Here is a 19,312-nt window from a genome sequence, read left to right as displayed (position 1 = left end):
TTATTACATTAAATTGTAACAAAAATCTTATAAGTTATAAAGCTTGTAATTACTGTAGCATGCAATGTTAAAAGAAAACCTATCCAAACAATACAAACTTTACATAAACCTTGTGTTGATCTTAACCTCCACTGGCATGTGGTGCTCAGGCACCCCTTACTATATAAATAGCCCCTTTTTCAGTTTATACAACTCAATAACAGATAAACAGTAAAATAACCCCTCAGTTTATTTGTCAACTTACCACTTAGTATGCCTCTGACCAGTAAGGGAGAGCAAGTCTGCTTTACTCTGTGGCTCCTTTTGGGCTTTTATGCAGTGTGCACACAGTGTGTAGTGTGCACATTTCATGCAGCGTGAAAAACGTGTTGTTTGGGTACACTTCAGCAGCACTACATCGAAACCTGAAAGAGGTTCACTGTCACATGTTTAACTATTGCCAATCCAAGTTATCAGTTATTGGCAAGCTAGTGATAACAGTAGCTATAGAGAGTGCAGAGTAGACAATTGTTGGAGGAGAACTTTGGAACTTTTTTCAAGTTGTCATGATTGACAAAATGTGTAATTTGACACATTTTGTCAAATCACAAAATGTTACAGGTCATATTTAAAAGCAGCTGTCGAGAGAACCTGAAGTTTTCAGGGAAGTTTTCAGAACACATTTCTATCTTTGTTTGTGCTGGGGAAGAAAAGGGGAAAAAAAGAAAAAGTGAAACATATGAGTTAAAAGACTCACTTTGTGCAGACTCTTCAGCGATGACTGAATTGCAACTGATTTTTATACTTGGAGAAAAAAGAAAGACAAAGAAAAAAGTAATCACATTTAGAGGTACATAGAGTTTAGAGTTCCTTTTTTTACTTATTAATTTAAAATAATAATTTTGTCAATAAGATAATTTTTAAAATGTATATTTAACATTTGTACATTTACAATTCAAAATCTTCAAATTTGAAACACACTAGATTGGCAGGAACTTCTGTGACACGCGTCAAGTCAGCGTTCGAGCTCGTCATGCCCAAATCGGTACAGAGAATCACGAAATTCTCTAATTCATTCAAATTAGTCTGGAAGGACAGATGTCGTGATCCTGGCTGAATCGACAGCCAGTCTGTGGTTACTTTGTGCCATAATGTCTCTGGAGACTTCGTATTTTCTCCAGAGTAATCGATTTGATAATTGAGAGACAAGCTCGCATCTATTAAATACTTTCTTTTCTAAATCAGTGTTACAAAAATATTGTCACGTGTCAACCAGATTCAGACGTAGAAACTCAGTTGTGCAAGTAAAGTGATTTTATTTACAGTGAAGGTGAGTTGTGCTATTTATAAAATCTTCTAGTTATTCACAGTTCAAGAGTCTCTTATGTACAAGGTCCAACAAGGGAGGTGATTTCATGCTTCCAGGTTTTCTAGAGATTCAACGTTTCCAGAAAAGGAATTCTTTGTGGTCAGTGTGTTGTACGTTTGTGTACTTGGGGGGGTTGACAGCAATATTAGTGTTTATGAGGGTTTCTTTTCTTTGCCCCTTTTGTTTGATACAATCATTTGTCTGCTAAACAACAACAAGAACACCAACACCCCAATATTATCAGTATGTGCAACTCACTTTGTATAATTATTAATACTACTACTATTACTATTTAAATTTTTTTGCTCTGTTCTCATTCTTCCCAGTTAGGACAGTAGTTATTACATGGAAGACAAACCAAAAGATTTAAAAAAGGAAACAACACCATCCCACTGCCACATCCCCTCATGCACACTTATGTGATACAGATCTGATGCACACATATGATACAGGGAGAGCAAACTGAGAAGTATGAACAGACCAGGTTTTACAATTTAGTGATTTATTTATTTTTTTGTAACAACAAGAAAGTAAGAAAAGAGAAATAGGAAAAAAACCATGAATGAAAATATAAAACAAGGTAAGTTCATCCAAAAGTTTCTGGACCAGCTCTTTTCTAATAAGTTGTCTGAATCAGGACTGAACTCCTCCCAAGGATAAGAAAGACGAAGACAATGAGAGATCCAGCATTCGAAGAAGCATTTGTCCTCCTGGCTGTGGGTGGTGCGCTCACTTGATGGTGGCTCTCTCTGTGGCAGAGTATCACTTCCTGTTCCTGTTAAAATACAGTGGGGTTTTTTTGTGGCACTTATCTGAGTAGCCAATCTAATTAAGAACTTTATATATAATGTCTTATTTCAGAGTGTAATGTTCACTTGCTTTATGCAAAGCACACTCTCTGTTAAATATAGTCACTGTATTCACTCACTGTGTCTTTAGGGATTCACCAGCTTAGCTCCCCAGCAGTGGAGAGTAGACGTTTATCACAGTAGATGTCTTTCTGAAAGCGCTGTAACTAAGTTTAAGAATATAATCCACCCACTGTTATCATCTTCAATGCCCTGTACCAACATAGAGCAGAGCAGCTATCTGAAAGCTGCGCCAACAGAGGTCGATTATCTTGTTAATAATTTTACCTCCTCACTACGTACGACTCTGGATACTGTAGCTCCGGTGAAAACTAAGGTCTCAAATCAGAAGTACCTGACTCCGTGATATAATTCTCAAACACGTACCCTAAAGCAGATGACTCGTAATCTGGAGAGGAAATGGCGTGTCACAAATTTAGAGGATCATCATTTAGCAATATTATTAAAAGGCATGGCATACAATAACTTACAAAAGGTCATTTACAAGTAATTTAGCACCAGATTCTCCACAAACATCAGTGTGCGATTGGACAGGGGCAACCATCATTTGGCCATCCCCCAGCCCAGTCACAAATGGTTCTCCTTTACCAGCCGGCCGACGATCCAAGACCAACCGAAGATCCACAGCACTACGGTATCACTGCGTCTACCCAGGATTCTGACTTAGAAGCATTCAGTCATAATCCTGCAGATTGTAGCTTCACACCATTGACTCCCAAAGCCAAGCACATACACCAGCAGCATTACAAGTGCAACAACACATCATCAGTGGGGGAAGGTAAAGCTAAAGCATCCAGTTCATCCCACAAACAATTTTTTAAAAGATTTTTTTTAGATTTACACAAATTTAGAAACACATTAAATGAACAAAAGTTCATGAAAATGATTTATACACATTTTTAATAATATTTCAAATCGAGTAAGTCTCTTTACCGATATACAACAAGTAAGAGTAGAGCTCAATTTTTAAATGTATTTCATTGTTATTAGAGATTATTGACAAAAACACTAGTAGGGTAACAGTTAAAGAACATATTTCCATGGCAACAAATTCTTGTCTCTGAAACACAACATTTTAAGAATCTGGGCATTTTTATTTATAACAGTGATGAAAACAATTCAGTTTAACCAACTGACTGACAAAAAAATCTAAGCAAAAAAAGAATTACATTAGTTATACTATTATCACTGTTAAAATTTATTATTCAGGGTTTTTTTGCCCAAATTCCAGGCAAGACGCAGAAATTAGGCCAGAAGACGTTGCAGACTCTAGGATGACTTGCTTAATGTCTTAATGAAGTACCAGGCCTGGGGCCTGTTCTTCGTACGTCGCTTACTACATCCAAGATCAAATGACACATCCAAGACCAAACCATCGCGCTAACCGTGAGCTCGCTAATCCGGTTCCCCGAACACGCCTGCTGTTGACGATTAGTACAGCTGGACGCAGTAATGTGACATCACTGGGTGTCGTAAAAGGGGCTACGCATCGATAGTAGAAACATTGATCGGCAACCTGCTGATTGGTCGGCGAAAATGTCGAAGGGGCGCGCTCGGTATTTTCCGGCAGCAGAGCAAGAACTCATGAGTGAGGGATTTCAGGAGTTTCAGAGTTTAATTAAAACGCAAGAGAAAACTGCAAAGGCTGCAGAAGCAAGGAGAGAGGGCTGGCAGAAAGTTGCTGACAAATCAAACTCGTAGGTAATTTAATAATAATACTAATAATAATGGATTGGGTTCATATAGCGCTTTCCAAGGCACCCAAAGCGCTGTACGATACCACTATTCATTCACTCCCACATTCACACACTGGTGGAGGCAGCTACGGTTGTAGCCAGGCTGCCATATCGCGCCATCGGCCCCTCTGGCCAACACCAGTAGGCGGTAGGGTAGATCTATCATATGACACTATATTGTCCAATATCATATGGCATTATATTATATTATAATATGTTATATTATATCCCCTTTCACATTAGAGCCACAACAGGACCCACAAGAACATGGGAACAAGTAAAAGTGGAATACAGGAGTATTCTACAGAATGGTAATATTTATCTCTTAGATTGCTTTTCGTCTCTTGGCAAGGTAATACTGGCCTGTAATACTCTGTTAGTTTGTTCATAACAGCAACCAAGAAAAGGGCAGAGGAAAAAAAGACAGGTGGTGGTCCTGCACCCCCTCGTCAACAAGTTGGTTAAGTAAATAATACCCTCACGGGAATATCGATGTCTCTCTATGAGCACACTGTCGCGCTGAGCTAAAGGATCCTGTCTATCCCGCAATATACGCTGAATTCTGAGGACTCTCCTTATCAATCTTGCACCTTCCGCAATGGGTGGCTCGCGTATACGGACAGGACATGGCTGCGACAGACTTCCCAAATCCACCTTCGCTTTTATAGCCGTGGTCTCTCATCTTGATTACACGAAGTAATTTACAATTACTACTCTGAAATATGAATTACATCTGTAATAATCACATACATGTAATAGAATGTTAATAGTACATTTCCCTTTTTTAGGAAATGACCTGTATGTATCTGTGTGACATCAATAAATGGATCAGGTGCTGCATTATCTTTAGTTACATTGATGTTATTTATTTATGGTGAAACAGTGGTGGAATATCGCTGTTGCTTTCGTATAAATGAAGCGGACATACCTGCGTGGCCGCGATCTAATCCTGTTTACATAAAGTAAACCTGCTCCCGAGCAGGTTTACGCTTACGGCTCTGTTGCTATGACAGCAAGTCCCGGATGAGCTTCGGGGAACCGAACGATCCAGGATCACGCAAAATCGTCAACAATCTAATCCAGCTAACTTACTTAGCGCGGTACGAAGAACAGGCCCCTGGTCACCAGGAATTAACTCAGCTGTTTGTCTTCAAACATTCACCATTATCATTAGTTACAAGGTTTTTTCTCATGACCTTCATCAAAAACAATTCCTTGTCATAGTTAACTAGCTACCTCTTAACATTGTAAAATACTCTGTACACTAAAATACACTAAAGATACACTGAAACACTCTTGGAATCACCTCCAACGGATGCAGGTTTCCAGCATTTCCAGAAACTAATTCCTCCTTTTTAGCCACACAAAAACTCTCTCCCATAACCTCCACTGGGACATCGTTAACAAAGGGGAAGATGAGTGAAGAAAAACAGAGTACCTTACATGCTGACAAGGTGACTGCTATCATGGTTAGACAACACTCAGACTGAAGGTTAGGGCAGACCAACAAGCATACAGACCAAGAAGGAGACAGAGGAATGGGTTGTTTTATGGAAAACACGTCATATATCCTCAATTAATCATGATCAGTGAGAAGTACATAACACCACTGCACTAAATATTGATTGAAACAGTTAGTAATTGAGTTAATAATGAAATATAAATAATGTTTATTTAAATTTTTGGGGGGGTAAATTACTGCTGTCCCTGAGAAATCAACATAACGGTATGGTTAAATGTCAAAGCATAGATAAGGCTGTGACACTCTACACTGACTATTGAATTTCAACTCGATTACCTCACTTGGAGAGTCATTAGTCATTTGTTATTGGCAAGTTGATAATCAGAGTAGACATTGGACCTGCTGTTGGAGGAGCACTTTGGTCTTTTTTTGTTTGTTTTCATTTGTTTTGAAATGTGACAAAAATTTTCAATTGAAACATATAAATAAGACAAAAAGTCATAAATGACAGTTGGTTTTTCAGTCAGAATCCCTTTGTCTGTTTCTCCTCTAAATTCTCTAATTCTCTATTTCACTGGGTAAACAGTTTCCACAGCTGGTTATACACTAGTTCTTTTTTTCTACGTATGGTAAGTGGGGGTAGTTTGACTCTGATCCACAGTCAGTGGGTAATTTGCAGCAGGTTGCTGTAGCGTCTGCCAGCAGGTGGGCAGCAGCATCAGTTAAAACCAACTAAAACCACATATGCACTGCTGTAGATGCAGCAGCTGCAAGATTTTAAGCACATATAAGAATGAATGCAAGTTTAAATGTGTGCTCAAGGATGTTATTACTCAATCAAACTCCAATGACAAAATAATTGTATTTCACAAAACAGTTTACTGCTGCTTTGAGGGGGGTTGTGCTGTTCTCCTGTCTTTATGACTTATGTTGGGTCTAAACACACAAACCAGAGGCCAGAAACCGACTACTAACTTTAATAAAATAATCATAATAATAATAAAATCACTGTTTTTGTTGATGCACTTTGGTGCCTTGAAAAGACCAAATTGTTCTCAGCATACAAAGTTTTTGTAAAAGCCATCAAACTTTGTTATCTGTTGACACATAAAATTGTAATATTAAGTTAATGTATACCTACAAACAGTGAGTTGTTATTATTCCTTATTAGATTATGTGTCTCACTCTCAGGAAAAAAGCTTTACATGCAGTGAGAGTTACACGAGTAAAAGCTCGTGAAAACATATAAAGGACTTACTTACACTGTCCATAGACTATGTGTAAAACCATGGATATGCTGACTTTTGTTAATCATAATTAAATTTACTATGTAAATGATTAAAATATTGTAAAAAGATGCTGAAAGGTAATGTTAATGTTGCTCATGCACAGGTTTTGTGTTACATGTTTAAGAACCAGGGTTCACTGACAAGCTGTGGCTTTCTAAGCCTATTTAAACAAATCACAGGGAGAAGTTTACATACGAGGTATAATAGACTGCACAAATAATGACTAAATGTTAGACTGACTTTACCACTGTTTCAGGTACACTCCACCAGTATTGCACTTAAACCTGAAAGTGTCATAAATGGCTGTTTTGCAGGCCAAATGAACTCAAAACAACTTTAAAAATATAAAAATAATCGTAAAATATTTTAAATTAAAAATAAAGACAGTGTTGAAAGCAGGAATTGAAATACTAGAAGTAGTTTTGAATTTCAAATTCAGTTTTATTTTTACAGCACCAAATCACTACAACAGTTTTCTCAGAGTACTTTATATTAAGGTAAAGATCGTACAACAAAGCAACAAAAAGAGAAAAAAAACAATCATATGACCCCTTTGAGCAAGCGCTTTGGTGACAGTGGGAAGGAAAAATTCCCTTTTAACAGGAAGAAACCTCCAGCAGAACCAGGCTCAGGCAACTGGTTGGGGTTAGGGGAGGAAGACTGGACGACCTTTTTGTGTTTTTCTAGGAGCACAAAACTGTGAGCGAAGAAAAAACTGGAGAGGAAGCATCCGGGAGGGCAGCTGAACCTAACTGAGAAGTAAGGCAAGGGATGTCAGTCTGAATAGAAAGCACAAGAGACAAAATACTAATAAGATGAAGCAGGAAGTCACAAAATACAGGAACAGAAAAGTGGACTCGACACAGAGAACAAGAGGACAGGAAAACAAACTCAGGAAACGAACTGTAATTACAAAAAGTTTACATTTTCAAGAACAAACGAAGCAGAAAGATGGAAAAGTGAAAAAAATAAACCACAAGCAAACTAAGAAACAAAATGAAGATATTTACCAACAACAGAACTTAAGAGTAAAAACCACAAAACCCTCGTTAGAAGACCGTCGGCTTTGACAGAAAATGAAAGAAACTGCTTCATTTTCCGCCGTCATGTTTATAACAATCGTAGAAATAAATCTTGTTTTCGCAGTTGTCATATGGCACATTGAACCTGTGGAGAAATAACTGATCAGCATGAATGTTCAATAATGTAAACCTTTGTTTGTTTGTTAGAGAATCCACTCCCCAAACCATGTTGTTTTCCAGAAAGTTCACATTTTAGTTTTGTCTGAGCATCTTCAGTTTGCAGATAATGCTCATAAAGTTTAAATATATTATTGCTTTTCTCTTTGTACAGTCAGCATGTCATGTGATTTTTCTGTCCCGCCACCTGATTAAAGATCTGGGGGCGGTCCCTATGAAAGAGGATATAGTGTGTGAAACTGCAGCCTTCCCTAGGACACTCAAACATTCCTGCTGTAAGTACGCTGATGGTCTCTCCGTCTTTTTAATGTTCTCCTGTACACACTGCTGTGGATCTTTGCTAAATTCTGTCATCATTTAAGTCATTTCACAAAGGTCACAGGGCAAAGGTGAATGCTCTGTGTAACCTGGTGTTTTGGTTCTTACTTAAATATGCATCGTTTTAGTGTTTGCTGAACGTTTCCATTGGTTTTGATGAAGGTAAGGACTAAATCTAAAACAGAAATGTGCACGAGAGCTTTATATCAAAATAATTTTTTAAAGCTAAAGTGTATCTTAAGTTATTCATTTATTTTACATTTTACATTTTAAAGCACAACTTGCTTTTAAATCTGTTTTTGTTTGTTATACAGACGTTATGTATGGTGCAGTATTTAAAAGATTCTCCATCTTCTTTATGCCAAGCTAATTATTTATTCATTAGACTTAGACTGAACCACATCATGACTGTAGTGTGTTCATCACGTACACTAGCTGTGCTGTCAGTTCTGCCACTTTTACTCTGTCACAAATAATTATACGTAGAATGAACTGAGCACAGTTGGAACAGAGGGACATCTAACTCACATGTGCAACAAACCTGAACTCTCATTTTGGTCCTGCACATGCACATTAGTATCATCTCTGATCATTGGAACTTTGAAGTAGGTGAGCATTTCAAATCTTAAGATATTGGTTTATTTTTGTGTTCACCACTAATAGCTCCTTGTGCTTGGATCAGCGTGAGTCATTGTGATCTTCACTCTAAAGACTAAAGACTGACGTATGTCATGAAATGGTGTCGTTTAAAGAAATCAGCCAGTCAAGAGAAATGTGCAGGAGGATCAGCGGGGAACAGTCTGACATTCAGACAAATGGTTGAACATTTCTGGTTAAGAGTAATGCTTATAAAAATGTACAAATCTAACTAAAACGCAAATGACTGTTTATTATATTTGATGACTGATATTCTGGTGTCAGCTGTAGAAAAAATAAACTACTTTTGGATATTATGGATGTTTTTGTAGTTTAGGCTTAAGGAAGCATAAAATATGTCGTATTTTCACTCACTAGCTTTTTCTGGGACAATGGAAAAAGTAAAAAGTTTACCCTACATTAGTAATTATGAAAATGATTTTTAATATTTCTGACCTGACTGACAAGAACTGCAATTCCTATGCAAATTGCTTCTCTTCTTTGATCAAATATGTCAGAAAATACATGAACATAACTAACAGTTACCGATGTTTAATGTAACCTTTACAATATGATGTGTTTGAGTTTTGACTGAGGTTTATCAGAAAATAAACCTTATATAAGTTATATAAATAACTAGCCCAGCACTGGGTCTCTTTTATTTACAGTAACCAAATCAATCAGAATCACAATACTTACCAATATCAAATGATGAGAATAGGAAGTCGAACACAGCGTAGAGAATCTGGTCATTTTTAAAACAATAAAATCCCTAAAAGACCACATGCAGACTCAATGCTTCACCTCTGAAACGCTCAAACGTTTCATTTGGATGGCCCTGGTATTTTGCATACTGTCTCAAAAATAGCATATATTTACCTTTTTTTTGTTACTTTGTTACTATACTTAAGTAGAATTTTTGTTATTTTTACTTTTACTCCCTATTTACTCCTAACTTTTTCAAAACAGGCCCATTAATTTTGGTTTGACAGATTTACTCCAAGCCTTCAAAGATCAGATGATTTAAGCCTAAACATTAACACATGAATGTGTTCCTGTGAATGTGTATTAATCACCAGGAGATGTTGCATGAAAAGAAATGAAAGACCCCAAATCGTGTGCCATATTGGGTTGTTAGTGGGGGGTGTTAAAGTGGGCTGGTGTTTTTGTTTAATTTATCTTTTTGGCACAACACAAGAACAACTGCAAGCTTAAGTTACTTCTGCACAGCTACCCCTACTGAAGACGAAAGGCAGTGACGTCTTGTCGCTGTGGCAGGTAACTTGAAGTGCAGCGTTTCTATCAGATCAACAAACATCAGCAAACACACAAACTGTTTGTGTGCCGTTTGTGTCACAGTGTGTTGCCAGCTCAAGGTCAAGCTCCTGTATTTCACAGGGAGAGAAAAAGAGCTCACTTCAGTCAGAGATGGAGAAAAATAAGAAAGACATGACAGGCGAGGAAGAAGAGAGCTTAGATTTAAAGATAAGGACTGCTCAGTGGTGTTTGATAAACTGGACATGTAAAGCTTACAAGTCCTTATGTGTTTAAATCAGATGTTGGGTCTGTACAAGTTACATTATGTTGTTTCATATTACATATATATATTTCATATAACAAACTGGGGCAGACTAACTGTGTTATTTAAAGGTTACATGAAAATCCTCTGCAGGTTAGTGCAGGATAAACAGGTTAGGTTGCTACAATGTGTGACTGGTGCACAGTGGCTGTGGTTTCATGGTCAGAGTTCGGTTACATCAACTGTAGCAGAGATTCATATGATGTTTAGCTGATGATGCTGAGATCCATTGGCTGAATTCCACCTTCAACTTTAGAGTGTTTAATATAAACAGCATAAACAGCGTACTGTCAGTGTAAAGGATGGAAATCAGGCAAAAGAACTCATGAAACATCTGCTGACATCTGGTTGAATTCAGCTGTGTACATCCACAAACAGCAGCAGGTCAGCTGATCACAGCCTGCACACTAAGGAAATCTACTGGAGCTCTCAATAGAAATTATTGTGAGTTATGATTCTTTTCCCCACGCTGAGCCACTACTGCTGATTTTAGGCTACTCAAATTCCTGTTTAGAGGCAAAGTAACCCTCTACAATGGAGGCAACAGAAAATAGAGATGTGTTTTATTTTCTTTCTTTTTCTCTGCTCATGTTCTACTTAACCGATTCAAGCTGAGTGCATTTTTTAGAAATAAAATGTAGACTGAAATAAAGTTTGTATTGCTATCTACTAATATTATTTTTTTATGACAATAATATAGCACATGGTTCAGTTGGCTTTGTATAAAAATAGTAGGGGTGCAACGATATTCGTATCGATATTGAACCGTTCGATACAGTGCTTTCGGTTCGGTACGCATATGTATCGAACAATACAACATTTGTAATTTATTTTATCAACTTTCCTTCTGACGATGCTGTCTGTGTTGAGCGCTCAGTGAATCTGCGTTCGACTACTCCGCCTAGGCTGCACTGTCGAGCGCAGATCCACTGAGCGCTCCAGACAGACAGCATCGTCAGAAGGAAGAGCGCAGGGCAAGCTAGCGAGACAGAAGTTAAGCTCTCCTTGCAACATGGCAAATTGAACCTCCCCCACCCTCATTCACATCTGGCGTTTGGAATTATTTTGGTTTTCATGTGACGTATGACCCTGAAGGTAAGCGCGTCATGGACTAAAGTAAAACAGTATGTTGGATGTGCCACGCAATGCTCAATTACATGGGTGGGAGCTAGTGTGTTAGCGCAGTTAGCTCGTTAACGTGTTGGCCGTCTAGCCCCATGCACGGGGCGATCAGGGGTAGCTCGTTAACGGAGATTTGCCGTGTTGTGGCGTTAAGGTCATTTCAACGAGATTAACCTGAAAGCACTAGTGGGAACACAACGAATATGACTGCACATTTACGCCGACATCATCCTAGTGCAAAGACAAAAACAACAAGCATGCTACTAACTTTAGCCGAGTCATTTAGACAGCCGTTAGCACATGATTCTCCTTATGGGGACCTGATATGTTTAATATGCTGCTGAGAATATAGCCCAGAAGAAGCGGATAGTATAGCTTTTATTTTGGAAAGAGCCATTTCTCTGTAATAAACTCTCTTTTCCAAAGATGAGTGATTCCTAAATCAGATACAGGGCTCGCAAAATCGCTAGCCCGACGTCCTGGGGCTAGAGATTTTTCCAGTCGGGCTACCAAAATCTATCTCTGCCCTGCCCGTCGGGCTATTGTAGGAAGGAAAAATATATGTCAATGCTTTTGCATTCTTTCGGAAATGTAGCTGGGTAATTATGTCATTGGCATCGGTGAGCCACTGCCAATATGTGACATATTGAAATCGCGTTTGAATTTGCGCTTGTTTTTTTGCTTTCACTTTGCAATCGCGCGAACTGTGTATAGAGAGCGACAGCACTGATCTGTGAGTGATGATAATTTGTGCACCAATTCCTCTGACATCGTCTTATCAATCGTTAGCTTACTATGCAAACATGACAAGTGAAATCTCCCGCAGCTTAAACATGTGAGAGGTTGATCGCGCAGAGAATCGCTGAGCTTATGTGAGTGTGCGTGTGTAAAAGCAGCAGGATATATATTTTAGTTCTGCTGAGCCAAATAAGACAGGTCAGGGTGAAGAAGTGACAGCCAAAGAAAAGCTTACCGCAAAACGGAAAAGTTATGACAAATCAGACTATAAGGCAAAAAGAAAGTGCAGCTTTATGGTTTCATGGACAAAAGAATTTCTGTGGCTGCAATATGATGAGCTAAATAACCAGGGCTGCACATAAGTGGTCCGCAGGTGCGCATTCGCTGTCAAAATAAAAAACACGCACAAGGGTTAGGGTTAAATTTAAAAACTGTACTTTTGAGTTAAAATATATATTTATAATTTTAATAAATGACAAATTAAAAAGGCATGAACATTTTTTTTGTATCGAAAAAATATCGAACCGTGACACCAAAGTATCGAACCGAACCGATCCGTGAATTTTGTGTATCGTTGCACCCCTAAAAAATAGGTGGTAGAAATGTTCTTTAAGGAGCTACTTTTACTTTCTTACTTTGAGTACATTTCAGAGCCTGTACTTGAGTAAAGAAGTTGAAGCAGTACTTTGTATTATCTGCTCAGATACAGAGATGGATGCTGAAGCTAGCAGAACGATGGAGGTCGCGACGCTCGGCCGGCCCTTCAGCCTTGGGATGCTGTATGACTGCCGCCAGGATTTAGTCATACCTGGTAAGGATTCATGCGTAGTAACTCAATATACAGTGGTATGCAAAAGCTAATTAATTAACTTTTAATTAATTAATTTTCATGATTTTTCTTCATAAAGCATTGGTTGTTTGGATCAGCAATTCCATGTAAATATATCATATAGCAGATGAACACAATGATATTTGAGAAATGAAATGAAGTTTATTGGATTTACAGAAAGTGTGCAATAATTGTTTAAACAAAATCAGGCAGGTGCATAAATTTGGTCACCCCAACAGAAAAATTACATCAATATTTAGTAGATCCTCCTTTTGCAGAAATAACAGCCTCTAAACGCTTCCTATAGCTTCCAGTGAGAGTCTGGATTGTGGTTGAAGGTATTTTGGACCTTTCGTCTTTACAAAACATCTCCAGTTCAGTCAGGTTCGATATATTTTCAATAATATTCAGGTCTGGACTGAGATGGCCATTCCAGAACATTGTACTTGTTCCTCTGCATGAAAGCCTTAGTGGATTTTGAGCAGTGTTTCGGGTCGTTGTCTTGTTGAAATATCCAGCCTCAGTGCAAAATCAACTATGTCACTGATTCTTGAACATTGTTGTCAAGAATCTGCTGATACTGACTGGAATCCATGCGACCCTCATTTTAAGGTTCCCAGTCCCTGCACTGGCCACACAGCCCCACAGCATGATGGAACCACCACCATATTTTACTGTGTTTCTCTTTGAATGCTGTGTTCAGTTTCCGCCATGCATAACGCCCCTTGTTATGCAAGGGGTGCAAAGTGCGCTGAATAGTTAAACGATGCACAGTGACACCATCTGCAACAAGATGATGTTCTTGGTCTTTGTAGCTGTTCTCACCATCCTTCGCCTCTGATATCTAAGATTTTTCTTGAGCTGCCACTTTGGGCCTTAACTAGAACTGTGCTGTGGTCTTCCATTTCCTCAATATGTTCCTCACAGTGGAAACTGACAGCTGAAATCTCTGAGATAGCTTTTTGTATCCTCCCCTAAACCATGATGTTGAACAATCTTTGTTTTCAGGTCATTTGAGAGCTGTTTTTTTGAGGCTCCCATGCTGCCACTCTTCAAAGATGCAAAGAGGAGAAAAACTTGCAATTGGTCACTTTAAACACCGTTTCTAATGATTGGATTCACCTGTGTATGTAGGTCAAGGGTCAATGAGCTTACCAAACAAATTTTGTTTACCAATAATTAGTGCTAAAGGTAAACAAATCAATAAATGACAAGGGTGCCCAAATTTATGCATATTCCTAATATATTAAGTTTTGCTTATAGTTTAAGTAACTATTGCACACTTTCTGTAAATCCTATAAACTTCATTTCACTTCTCAAATATCATTGTGTTCATCTGCTATATGATATATTTACATGGAATTGCTGATCCAAACAGCCAATGATTTATGAAGAAAAATCATGAAAATTATCAGGGGTTCCCAAACTTACCACGGTACGTGAACTAAAATCCACAATCCCATCATCAATTCTGAATAGAAATAAATATTGTTCTTGACATAAACACATTTGTTTTAATAAAAAGAAATCAAGAATGTTACAAAATACAGTAAATGTGAAAACTGATGAGTGCACCACTGTGGTTCAGTGGTTAGCACTGTAGCCTCAGGGTACTTGGTTTGAAATCAGGCCGGGCCCTTTTTGAGTGGAGGCATGCATGTCAGGTTAACTGGTGATTCTAATTTGGCCCCATGTGTAAATGTGAGCATGAATGGTTGCCTGTCCCTATGTGCTGGTCCTCCAGCACAGTGTACTATGACAGATAAGACATATAACACTGAAATGATAAGTAGAACTGGAAAATGGATGTATAGAGGGAGGGATGTGAAAATTGTTCAATGTGGAAAAAAATTAGACTAATGCCAGCTGTCTGTGAACAATATGCTGTGTTTACCAGACTTGGAGACACCCAAAGTGTCATAAGCATGTGTCACGCAACTTACAAAAGTAAAGATTATACACTTTAACAAATACTTAAAACTAAGGATATTTCCTGTACTGTTATTATTTTAGCTAGCTTTACAAGTTCAGTTTTCTTTTTAAATGCCTTTTTTTTTTTTTAGCTCACTGAAGTTTATCTTCACGACTTGTCTTTGTTCAATTTTAGTTAAATATATTAACTTTAGTGCACAGATGCTCATTTTAAGCCACCATCTGCATTCCAGTGGCAAGAGGTGCTATTTAGTGAAATTTAGTGAAAATGTTTTAAAATGTAAAAGTAAAACATCATAGTTTAAATGTAATGTACAGACTTAAATTTTTTTTTGACAATGAATGTAATTTATGGGCTGGATTCAAATTGTCAGTGGGCTCTGAGTTAGAAACATACACTTATGGGATGTTGTGGAAGTCTTTAACTAATTTAACTGATAATGCTTTCACTATAAAACAAAGATGACTTTTTAGACAGGCAGTTGTTACTTGTATTTTTGTTTCTATCTATTTTCGCCAAAAATAAATGGTAACATATTTTACAGGAATGACACTGTGGGACTGTAATGACCTGGAAAAAGATAGACGAGAACAAGAACAACCTAACACTGAATCTGAAATAGTGGCATCTGAATCAATTGAGGACAAATCTTCAGCATTAAATGTTGAGGCATCCCTGAAGGCAAGTTTCTTGGGAGGACTGGTTGAGGTTGGAGGATCAGCCAAATATCTCAATGATCACAAAACATCCAAATACCAGGCCAGAGTGACACTGAACTACAAAACTACAACAAAGTTCCAGGAACTGTCAATGAATCACCTTGGAAGAGGCAACGTAAAACATCCCTATGTTTTTGAGCAAGGAATAGCAACACATGTAGTCACAGGTATCCTTTATGGGGCTCAAGCTTTCTTTGTGTTTGACCGTGAGGTTTCTAAAGGGGAAACTCATCAAGACATCCAGGGCAGCTTGAAGGTGATGATCAAGAAGATCCCCTTGCTTTCCATAGAGGGTGAAGGTTCCCTGAAAATGGAAGATAAGGACAAAAACAGTGTTGAGAAATTCTCCTGCAGATTCTATGGAGACTTTTGCCTTAAGAAACCTCCAACAACATTTCAGGAAGCTGTAGAAGTCTACAAAAGCCTTCCAACATTACTAGGAACCAATGGCGAAAAGGCTGTACCAATGAAGGTCTGGCTGTTACCTTTGACAAGTTTAGATTCTTGTGCTGCTAAACTCGTCCGTCAGATAAGTATAAGATTAGTTCAGGAATCACAGAGCGTCCTGGAGGATTTCAGTGAACTGGAAACAAGGTGTAACGATGCACTGAGAACTTCCACTGTCCAACAGTTCCCACAGATTAGCAAAAAACTGACAAGTTTTAAAGAAATGTGTTCCGAGTTCAAGCTGGGATTTCAGCAGATGTTAGCGAAGAGACTACCATCAATCAGAGGAGGAGGAGAAGAGGAGGCTGAACTCGCTGAGATCCTGAAGAAGAGACATTCTTCACCTTTCAACAGCAAAAACCTGACTGAGTGGATGGACTGTAAAGAAAGAGAAATCAGTATCTTAAAGTCTTTCACCAACATGATGAAAAACACCAAGACTGTCCCATCTCAGAATAATCTACATGAGGAACTTCTCAGTGCAGAGCATGGCCTGTGTTTTGTTTTCACCTCACTGGGGAAGGATGAACCGTACCTCTCAGCTTTATCAGACTACCTGAAAGAAACAACCAAAACAGACGTTCACGTTTATCATACTTACAATGTAGAGAAGGAACAATGGTACCTTTCAAAAGAAGTAGCAGATGATATGAGGAAGGAAGCAAAACTCTTCAGTGATTTTGCAGAGGCCAACAAGGAAAACAAGAACATGAAGTTCCTGACAGTGGGGTTAACTAATGAGACACAGGAAGGTTCCAGCATCTACCTTTATGAAGGTGGATTTGCTGTCAGTGAGAACTTTGAGCCTCCTTCAAAGCCTGAAACTGTGACTGCAGCTGACATAAACCACAACAGTGTGACACTGAAGATTTCTCCACCCAGATTTGGAGCGGAGAACATCACCTCCTACTCTGTTGAGTACTGTGTCAGTGGAGAGGATGGATGGCAGCAAAAGACAGAAGCAAAGGCTGAAGAAGTCACAGTGAGAGATCTGAAGCCAAACACAGAGTATGTGTTCAGATGCAGAGCAGTGACCTCAGCAGGTGTCGGACCAGCTAATGTAATCAGTGATGCCATTAAAACTTTACCCTGCAGCCCTCCTGGAAAACCTCAAGCTCAGCCATATTCAAGTGAGATATCAGTTAGCTGGGAGAAGCCTGTTGAGCTTGGAGAGGATGTCCAGATATTGAGTTACATAGTGGAATATGCAAAAACAGATAGCAGCTCAACAATAAATGACCTCGAGTGGACTCAAACAATTTCAGGAGGTGAGAAGGCCATCATTTCAGGGCTTCAGTCAGAGACACAATATGCAGTCAGGGTCAGATGTGACTGTGGTGTAGATGGAAGAAGCAAGGAAAGCATCATTGTTAATGTCTGCACAACAAAGCGTGAATTTGCACGTCTGGCTGAGTACCTAAAACATATCAGCAAGAAAACAAACTCAAAGCTGCCCTCAGTTTACAAACTGCCCCTGGAAGAGGAAGATATGGACATTGATGGATGTCGGAGGTATATCTTTGGCAAAGAAAGCATGAGGCAGAATCGCACAATAATGCTTCTTGGAGCAACAGGATCAGGAAAGTCTACTCTCATCAATGGAATGATCAACTACATTGTTGGTGTAGAGTGGAACGACGGTTTCAGATTTAAGTTAGTTGATGAGGATCCAACCAGTTCACAAGCTCACAGTCAGACATCTGAAGTCACTGTGTATGAAATCCACCACCAGGAAGGCTTTAAAATCCCGTTCTCCATGACCATTGTGGACACTCCAGGTTTTGGAGATACAAGAGGAGTAGCAAGAGACAAGGAGATCACAGAGCAAATCCGCAGGCTTTTCACCTCTCCTAATGGAGTCAGTGAGATTGATGCAGTGTGTTTTGTTACTCAGGCCTCTCTTGCACGACTAACAGCAACACAGAGATATGTGTTTGACTCGGTGCTCTCCATTTTTGGCAAAGATGTGGCAGAGAACATTGAAATGCTGGTGACTTTTGCTGATGGCAAAGAACCACCAGTTCTTGAGGCAATAAGCGTTTCTGCAGTCCCGTGTCCAAAAAATGAGTTAGGGCTTCCGGTTCACTTCAAGTTCAATAACTCAGCATTATTTGCAGACAACAGATGCAACAGAGACTGTGAAGTGGATTTTGATGAAGATGATGCCAGCTTTGATGAAATGTTTTGGAAGATGGGAGCCAAGAGTATGGAGAAGTTCTTCACTGCTTTGGGTAAAATGGAAACCAAAAGCTTGCTAATGACCAAAGAAGTCTTAAAGGAGCGCAAACAGCTTGAAACAGCCATCGAAGGTTTGCAGCCACAAGTTAGAACTGGATTAGCAAAGCTTGAAGAAATTAAGACAACCAAAGAAAAGATCAAAAAGTATGAAGCAGTCATAACTTCAAATGAAAACTTTGAGATTGAGGTGGATGTTATTAAACCAGTCCAAAAACCAATCACAGAGAAAGGAGCATTCATCACCAACTGCCAGAAATGTTCAATAACATGTCACTACCCATGTGCAATAGCACAAGATAGTGAGAAACGTGGCTGTGCATCAATGAATAAGAACGGGATGTGCACTGTCTGTCCTGGAAAATGCATTTGGAGTGTGCATTTCAATCAGACATACAGCTGGGAGTATGTTCAAGTGAAAGAGAAGCAGACAGTGCAAGAGCTGAAAAGCAAGTATGAAACAGCTAATAAAGAAAAGATGACTGTTCAGGAACTGATTGAGAGGCAGGAAGAAGAGATTGTTCACCTTCAGGACACGATGGTGTCCCTCATGGATCAGTCAGCTCAGTGTATAACTCGACTGCAAGAGATCAGCCTGAGGCCAAACCCTCTGACCACCCCAGAGTACATTGACATGATGATTGAGGGAGAGAGATCAGAGGCCAAAGAGGGTTACCAGGCTCGAATCAAATCTTTGGAGGCAATGAAGGAGAGGGCAAATCTTATCTCCAAGGTAACGCGACGAGACAAACTTGCAAAAACGGAGGAGGAATTATCCGAGGAAAGAAAGGAGAAGAAGGAAAAGAAAGGCTTCTTTAAGAAATTTCTAAATCACATTGGATTGTCAGGTTAA

The 19,312-nt window shown here is 38.9% G+C and overlaps 2 protein-coding genes across 2 annotated transcripts in view; one reads left to right on the top strand and one right to left on the bottom strand.

Annotated features, from left to right (window-relative positions):
* Positions 1-982, bottom strand: part of LOC308412580 (uncharacterized protein) — a 10,621-nt gene extending 9,639 nt beyond the window's left edge. The window contains exon 1 of the mRNA XM_080907048.1: positions 245-982. The gene's annotated coding sequence lies outside the window, so the exon portion shown is untranslated. The remainder of the gene's footprint in view (positions 1-244) is intronic.
* Positions 976-19,312, top strand: LOC308383603 (uncharacterized protein; the record flags this gene model as incomplete). The annotated part of the gene is made up of 2 exons (XM_080861647.1): positions 976-13,107; positions 15,603-19,312. The coding sequence occupies exons 1-2, from the start codon at positions 13,008-13,010 to the stop codon at positions 19,310-19,312; spliced, it is 3,810 nt and encodes a 1,269-aa protein (XP_080717773.1). The 5' UTR covers positions 976-13,007.

This window comes from Rhamphochromis sp. 'chilingali' (assembly GCF_963969265.1).
Source record: "Rhamphochromis sp. 'chilingali' genome assembly, chromosome: 16".
In the NCBI taxonomy this organism is placed as follows: domain Eukaryota; kingdom Metazoa; phylum Chordata; class Actinopteri; order Cichliformes; family Cichlidae; genus Rhamphochromis; species Rhamphochromis sp. 'chilingali'.
This window is presented reverse-complemented; position numbering and strand designations above follow the sequence as displayed.